The 8,762-nt window shown below is 50.4% G+C and overlaps 1 protein-coding gene across 1 annotated transcript; it reads right to left on the bottom strand.

The window, feature by feature from the left end:
• Window positions 1-4,789: 4,789 nt before the first annotated feature.
• On the bottom strand, window positions 4,790-5,347 carry LOC108864079 (uncharacterized). The gene has a single exon (XM_018639014.1). It carries the CDS (start codon window positions 5,345-5,347, stop codon window positions 4,790-4,792), a length of 558 nt encoding a protein of 185 aa, XP_018494530.1.
• Between the last annotated feature and the right edge of the window lie 3,415 nt (window positions 5,348-8,762).

Below are 8,762 nucleotides of genomic sequence, written 5' to 3'. Positions count from 1 at the left end.
TAGATAAGATCCGACGCTTGGTCTTTCGATTTGAGGAGATAAATTCGATTGAATTTAGAGAATTGATCATGGATGTTCATAAAGTATTTGGCTCCCTCAAGATCAGTGGTTTGCATAGGACCGCAGAGGTCAGTGGACACATAACCCAGGGACTGTGGTGCTGAAGAGGTCGGCTTAGAGCGATAGCTCGACCTGTTCATTTTTCCTTGAATACAGGCTGTGCAGGTGATCTGGTCGTCCCTGATCGGGACTCCCTCTCGAGACAAGAACTGCCTAACTTGGCGCTTATTTATGTGCCAAGCATCTCATGAGCTTTTTGCAGAGGCAGAGGCCGTGATGAGGAGAACAAGCATTCGGCATTTGTGGGAACTTTCACGGGTCTCGCTCGGAGGGCAAAAAGACTATCATTCATCGGAACCCGCAGAATAGCTAGTTCCCGGCTCAGATGAAGGTCGGTCTTAGTGGCAATTATAGACCAATTGTCAGTCATTGGAGCGGCCATTGACACAAGGTTACGACGCATAGTGGGCACATAAAGTACGGAGGACAGGCTGATGAGGGTGGTCTCCCCATTGGAAGAGCACACCTCCAAGTCTACACGGCCCTCACCGAGCGCGGAGAGCCGCTGGTCTCCACCCACTCCAACTGTGCGAGGAGACGAGTAGACGGTGTAACTTTGGAAGTATTCATCGCACTCGGACACATGATGCGAGGAACCGGAGTCAATAAGCCAGATTGACGGGTCAGTTGAGACCTCGTCAAGAGTTGCAGTGGACACTTTAACATCGCTGTTGGAGTCATCCAACTGGGCGACATGAGCGGAGGCACGGAACGGACGGCGAGGGCGGTTGCTCTGTGGTCGAGAGCGGTTCCCCTGAGGTCTGCCATTCGAATTGGAATTGCTTGAACGCGATTGGTTATAAGAAGTGGGTCGGCCAGAAGGGCGAGAAGAGCCAGAATACTGAGGCGAATCTTGTTGATCATTACTGCCATTATCATAACGATTGAGATTATTGCGATTATTGTGACGAAAGTTCGTCTGCGGATAGTTAGGTGTAGAATTAAAACTGCTGCGATTGCCATTTGATCGCCGGTTAGAGTTACGATCGAAATTACGGTCATTCTGACGGAATCGATTATTACGAATCGAGAGCTTAGAGAACATCGCAGAGGGATCAGAATTGCCATTTGCGGCAGCAGCGGTGATTCGCTGAGTTTCCTGACTTTGAATTAATTGACATAGCTTGGGTAGAGTTTGCTCGTCCCCACTTTTAACAGACCAGAACAAACGTAAGGACTCCCATGAAGATGTGAGAAGACCCAAGAGCTTCTGACAGGCTACGGCCTCTGAGACCACTACGCCGGACATAGTCATTCGAGCCATGACCTCCTGGGAGGCCTGTAGATTTTGCGCAACCGTTTTGGAGGTATTATATCTAAATCGATCATATTTCAATTGAGCTGTTCCCTGAGAGGTGGTACCTTCGCCACCATAGAGGCTTTCCAGCTTTTTCCAGATATCCTTAGCAGTCACCGCTTCCGCATCAATGCTGAAGTAGGCAGATACAAGGGTTCGGGAAATCGTATTGAGAATATTAGCTTTGGCCGACGCGTTTGCGGCCTCAAGAAGAGGGTCATTCAAGGGCAATTCTCCATGAGCAGCCTTGAGTGCATTGGGAATACTCTGTAGAACCGCGATAACCGACGTCCGCCAAGAGAGCAAATTCCGACTGTCATCGGCAAGTCGCACATTTTGTAATTGGTGAAATTTCATACCAGATCCGCTTGTTGTATTGTTTGCCATGATTGGCAAGGTAAGTTGAGACGGGATTGAGAGAAACTCGAAATCCTCGATCCCCGGAGCACTTTGCATTCGCCGAAATGAAAACCTGACTGCAGCTGTATTTTGCCGCACTCCCAATACCCTTAGGTAGGAGTAAGCAGCTTACCCTGTTGGGAGTTGTTTCCCGACGTCACCGATCGGTCACGGAGCACTGACCAATTGTTGGTAAGAGGCAATTCGTGCTGATAACGTGTTGAAACAGCTTGGCAAAGGCCGGTTGAAGGAAAGGTCGGATAGTGAGGAAACACACTAGCTCAGTGAGCGAAGTGAACTAACAGGAGTACAGTCTCAAAAAAGGGGAGACACCACAGTAAAGTTTATTCGGATTGTATCCTCCTTATATAGGAGTTAGGGTGGGGCGAGCTCCACCTTCCTTACCATGCTTACCTACATACATAGGCTGGATAAGTCTCCGTACAATATCTTGGGAACCACCCAATGGGTGACTCACTCTAGCAATCTTAAGTCCCGCTTTCGTACTAGCGGACTATCGTTTAGCTTACGTCGGAACCGGGATTGAGAACCCCGAATGTATGACTCACGAGGAAAGCGTTCCCACGCTATGAGTCACACCGACACGACGCTACCGAGTCTGAGGATTCACAGATTCCAATTCTGTTCATCCCGACATCCCCTCTAGACGTGAATATCCGAAGAGATTGGTAGCGACAGAGAAATAAATTCTCACGATGACGGCAACCCCCGATAGCTTTCTTAGGAGCCCCCGAGAATCCGCCCCCTCATAGTGGTTCAGCCGATAAAAAAACCTGCGAATTTCCGTCTCTCCCTCGATGAAATCTTTGATTCTCGGTAAGAGGACCACTCAAACAATTCTTTTAAGGTGGAAGGACCCATCACATGAGAACGACGACCCTCATATGACCCTCCAGAAGCGCCCGAGAACCCATGCCTGAATTTTTGCGGCGATCGGTTCAGGCGTTTGTGAATTGCGAATTTCGGATGTTTCACTCAAATATTTTTTGTGAGGTAGAAGGACTCGTCGCATCGGAGAACCGACCCCCTATAACCACCGCTGGATTCCCCAGAACACGCTCCTAAATTTTCACGAAAATCGGTTCCGCCGTTTTCTAGTCTATAGTTATGGGGTACCCCGGACAGGCAGACAAACAAACAGACAGACATACGTGTTTATATATATAGATGTTCTCCGGAAAATCTATACCCTTCAAGGCTACAGCAATTTTCAGCGAGATTCATTAGTAGAGAGACAGAGGACAATGATGACGGCAACCCCCAATAGCCTTCTCAGGAGCCCCCGAGAATCCGCCTTCTCATGGTGATCGTTCCAGCCGATATGGAATCCTGAGAATTCCCGTCTTTCCCTTGATAAAATCTTTGATTCTCGGTGAGAGGACCACTCAAATAACTTTTTATGGTGGAAGGACCCATATTAACGATGTTACGTTACGACGACTCTGACTAACGTTGGAGGAGAAAGAATACGCGAGAATTGTCGGTAAACTCCGAGGCGGTTCCCCTGGATCGGGACGGTAGCGTGCAACGATCCGACGATCGCGGTTATATCGAGAGTCGCTCGCTCCTCAGTCCCCGGTTCGCTTTCGAACGTCATGGATTCATCGGGTATAATTAGAGATGAGCGATTTACTGGAGCAGCCATCGGTCTCCTAGCTCCATTACGAGCGCGATTGACCGACCTCGAGAGTATTTCGGTACTCGGCAGGACCAATTTTGCAGCTTTGGTTGACCTCTCGATAACTCCTTCGATCAGTTGCAGCGGGGTCTCCTGGCATTCCAGAGCTTTCTGCTTCAGAGCAACTCTGTTCCTCGCCACTTCGACCGCTGCAGGGTCGGGCTCATCGCTATGGAGACTCATGACTAGAGCTCGGAAGCTCAGGCATTATGCCTTAAATGCCTATATCTGCTTTTTTCGGCATTTTTTGATGTGAAATGCCTGTTGCATTTTGTTGTGCCTAGAGTGCCCTTTCGAGCTTCTGATGGGCCGAATCCCGAGAATTTCGGGGGAAACTGAGGGTTTCTTATTGAGAACGGTGATGAGATGAGGTCGGCGAACCTAGTGTCCGGGAGCACATCTTGCTCTCGACAAGTTCCGATGCTCCGCCAGACCGCGCAAAAAAAATTCGTCCTTGTAAAATGCTCGTATCGGATCGGCGTCGATTACTCACCGATGGGAATCCATGTTACCACCTGAAATTCTCACAATACGACACTGATGGACGCTTCGATGCGTTTGTTTCCCTGCCTATTACGCCTATTTTGCCTAGTTTCGGTGCCTTTTTCGTGGGCTTTCAGTGCCTTTCCGCCTGCCATTTCTGAGATTTTTGAGTGCCTGAACTTCCGAGCTCTACTCATGACTTCGAGGACATCTTGAGTCGAAGCTGACGTGTGGAATCGCACGTTGCAGTTTGTGAGATACTGACATCGCCAGAACACCGTGGTTCCATCCTTGCTGCGCTTGTCCTGAACAAACATATGTCCTCCGGAAGCCAGCTTCGGTTTTTCACGCTGCGAAACCAATCCCGCTCCGTCCGGAGAAGCCATTGGCAGAATCGTCCGGTCACTCTCCGCACACGTGTTCACTCACAGATCGCGAAATCTGAACCAGGACCATACAACGAGCGGTCTCGGTGATGGCAGTGTCGTTTCTAGCTCTCGGTAGTGTCGAACTGAACTGAAGATGTCCGTGTTTCACTTCTCACTTTTCTCACAATTTATTGCACATTCCAATCGATGCGTGACTCAAGGGATCTTACAACCAACTCATCTCTATTGTTTTTCCTCTGTCTCTCCTCTATTCCTCTCGCCACTCAACTCTCAAACCGTCGGCGGTAAATTCTTCGAGGCACCGACGACACTCCGGCCGCGGCGAATATCCTAATCGCGACGCCTGACTTCGATTGACATGGTTTCGTATGCGTAATTATAACAGATCACTCGATTATTAGATTACTCTATTTCCAACGGATATATAAGCGATAGTGGTCTTTGCAACAGCTTTCCGTTTCCCATTCTGAGCTTACACGATCGAACAACCTGATCTCTACTGATGTTCAATGCTTCAACACGCGCGCTTTTCCAGCTTAATTTCGGGGTGTTCACATCTTTGATTATGACTATCTGCCCAACCTTCAAAGTTTCCAAGGTCTTCGGGATTGTCTCATGGAAATTTCTCAACAGCAGCAAGTACTCGTGCTCCCATCTTTTCCACAGCGCTTCTATGATGTTCTTCTTGTGTCGCCATCGCTTCAGTATATCACTCGCCCGCACATTGCTAGGAATCATGGAGTCTTGTGTCGGGTCTTCTGTGCGTATCACAAGAAAATGCTGGGGTGTCAATATATCAATATGCTCCGCTTCCGGGACTTTACACAAGGGCCTTCGGTTTATCATCAGCTCTACCTCGCAAAGGACCGTTGACATTTCCTGCATGTTCAGAACCGCTCGTCCCACGACTTTCTTCAGCGCGGATTTCACGCTTCCCACCAAACGCTCCGTGAATCCCATTTGCCACGGAGCCTTTCGATTGAGAACTTCCATTCGATTCCCTCTCTCGCAAGGTTTTCCAGCACCGCAGCGTCGCTCATGATTTCACACAACCGCCTCAGATCCTCCGCGGCGCGTTTGTAGGCCTTGGCATTATCTGAGTAGAACGTACGAGGACAGCCCCTTCGCGCTTTGAATCTTCGCAAACTCATCAGAAACTCGGTAGTGGACAGCGACCCCTGAATTTCAAGGTGTATCGTGTCAGGCAATTTAGTAAATCAGCAAATATTGTGAGAGAGACAGAGGTCCCTACAGTAAGCGCCTAATTGACGGACAAGGACGAGCTACGTGATTCCGAGAAATAAACGAAATAGAGCGCGGGAGCGGTCTCTTGGTGAAGGATCGATCTGGGTCATTTGTGCGGTTCAGGTGACAGATTTCCCATCTGGCTGTCGACTCTCTTAACCGAAGAATCTGTCTAAAACTAACAGGTTATGGGCTCAGTGTGTGTGCGCTGCGTGGTTAAGAAGAGTCGGCCAGGAAAGTCCAGTAAAGCTAGTCTGCTCGGCCTACGTGCATCGTGCTGATTCACCGTGAGAATTCCGAGCACACTGCGACGGAAATACGCAAGAAAAACTCGACCGAGGATTCGAATCGCAACGTAAGAAATCTTTCCATCAGATGGCGAACGCCGAGTTCAAGCCAAAGGTGGAGAAACTCCAGGGCCCCGAGGACTGGCCACAATGGAAGTGGCAGATGAAACTGCTCCTATGCTCCCAGGGTCTGGAAGGAATGGTTGACGGATCGAAAGTCAAGCCCGTGATAGATGAAAATTCGACGGATCAGGATCGACAGAGCTTGGCTCTGTGGAAGAAAGATAATGCTAAGGCATCCAGCATAATTGCCGGCAGCTTATCTCGACCAATTGCTGATCTGGTTCTTACGACAACTGTAGCCTTCGAAATCGTGAACAGATTGTGTGCTCGCTTCGAGCGTAGTAGCTCCCAGAGATTGAACATGCTAATCGAGATGTTCTTCCAGTCGAAGAGACTGGAATCTGAAGACATCAGCGCTCACGTCGCCAAACAACAGAAGCTCTTCACGGACCTGAACACCGAGCTGGTGAAGAACAGCGAGAATGCCCTTTCGGAGCGGATGCTCGTCGGGAGGTTTCTGTTTACTCTCGGTAAGGAGCATGACACTCTGAAGGATCTATGGGACACCTTGCCCGTGAGAGATCAGACGTTGAATCTACTGCTCGAGAAACTTTGTGCTAAAGAGCTCCGTGAAGCGAGATCTACTGAAGCTGGTCCGACTGCCTCCGCTTTCGTGGCGAGTAGAACAAAGGCTCCACGAAACGAGGAGAGATCGGCATCGTCGAACGGCAAAGCGAAGACCAACAAGAAGGATCGGTTCCCGTGTCGGGTGTGCAAGAAACGAGGACACTGGGCGGCTGAGTGCCCCCAGAAAGACACTCAAAACAAGCGTGAGGCCGCATCCTTCATAGTCACGTCGCTGGAGGCTGCCCTAGGGATTCAAGACTCAAGGGAATGGTTCTGCGACAGTGGGGCTTCCAGGCACATCACGGCTGACCGAAGTCTGTTCGAATCATATCGACCGTCCACGATACCGGAGAAGATCTCCCTCGGCAAGAAAGATGCGAAAATGTTTGCCTTCGGTGAAGGGAACATCCGAATGCGGACGAACAACGCCGGTCCGCACAAGGAGGCCATTTTGAAAAATGTTCTCTTCGTTCCTGATGCAAGCGTCAACCTGTTATCCGTGAAGGTCGCTGCAGAAAATGGTTTCAGCACGTCGATCAACAGCCGAGGCGTCGAGGTTCGTAGAGACAGTACCGGCGAACTCGTCGTCACTGGATACCCGTCTGGCGGATTGTTCGCTATGAATGTCCGCGCCGTGAAACCGGACACGCCGATCCAAATCAACTTGGCGACACCATCGAACAGTCTGCAGCTCCACCACGAACGTTTCGCTCATCAGGACAAACAGCATGTCAGGCGAATTCTGCAACGCACCGGGACGGTTTTCAACGAAACGGATGAAAAATTCTGTGAGGGGTGCGCTCTCGGGAAAATGCACCGTCTCCCGTACAGAAACCGTATGGATCGAGCAAGCGAAGTTGGAGAGCTAATCCACACGGATGTGAATGGCCCCATGCAGACTCAGTCACTCGGCGGAGCTCGATACTTCGTTCTCTTCAAAGACGACTTTAGCCGATATCGACGGATCTTCATCCTCAGACACAAAAGTGAGGTGTGCGGCGCTCTCGAACAGTTCCTGAACGAGTCAAAGACCAATGGTCTTATCGTGAAGAAATTGAGATCCGACGGAGATGGAGAGTTCGTGAATCGAGACGTGGCCAGGGTGCTCTCACAGCACGGTGTCGAGCACTGCGTAACGCCGCCGTATTCTCCGGAACCCAATGGTTGCGCAGAGCGTGAAAACAGGACTCTCGTTGAGGCTGCTCGCTCTATGCTGCGCGCTAGCCGACTGCCCAACACTCTGTGGGCAGAAGCGTGTAACACGGCGGCCTACATCCTTAACCGGGCCGGGAAATCATCCCTCGATGAGAAAACGCCATACGAACTCTGGTTCCGTAAGCCGTTCGGAGGTCTCGGACACTTGAGAGTCTTCCGGACGGGGTGCTACGTTTACATCCAGAAGCATTCACGAGAAAAGTTCGACGCGGAGGCAGTTTTCGGTCGCGTCATCGGATACGTCAACGACCGCGACGGTTACCGCGTCTGGTGTCCGTCATTGAGAAAAATTCTCCAAAGCCACGACGTAAGGTTCAGACCGGAGAAGGAGTGTACACCGCAGTATATCGTAGGGATGCCAGAGCAGCGAGACATCGACGCATTCGAGACCCATCCTGACATAGCAGAGCAGGATCCACCACAAATGCTTGGAGATCAGATGGAAACCAGCATGGTTGAAGCCGAGACTGTAGAGAGTGACGACGGAGGGGACCCTGTCAGCGCACCTGAATTTGAGGGGAGCGATGACACGATTTCCTCGAGGACAGAACTATTTCGAAGAAGCTCCCGAGTCACGAGGCGTCCCGGTTGGATGACCAATGGAGATTACCATTTCATTACGTTTGCGTGTCCAGGACGGCGATGATGCCACTGAGCAGTCCTGGATCCTACTCTCAAGCAATGAAGTCGGAAGAGAAAGAACAATGGCTAGAAGCGATGAAAGACGAGCTGGATTCCTTGAGAGAAAACAACACATGGGATCTCGTCGACAGGCCGAATGGTGTGAAAGTCATCGGAAATCGTTGGGTCCTTCGAGTCAAGCAGAGAGAAGACGGAAGTCGGAAATTCAAAGGGCGCTTGGTAGCCCTCGGATATGTCCAGAGACAGGGCATAGACTACGATGAAACGTTTAGTCCGGTCGCGAGATACGACTCGGT

Source organism: Galendromus occidentalis, unplaced genomic scaffold (genome assembly GCF_000255335.2).
Source record: "Galendromus occidentalis unplaced genomic scaffold, Mocc_1.1 scf7180000077259, whole genome shotgun sequence".
NCBI classification, from domain to species: domain Eukaryota; kingdom Metazoa; phylum Arthropoda; class Arachnida; order Mesostigmata; family Phytoseiidae; genus Galendromus; species Galendromus occidentalis.
This window is presented reverse-complemented; position numbering and strand designations above follow the sequence as displayed.

Coding starts and splice junctions, on each gene's coding strand:
- LOC108864079 (XM_018639014.1), bottom strand. CDS start 5,347: ATGGGATTCACGGAGCGTTTGGTGGGAAGCGTGAAATCCGCGCTGAAG.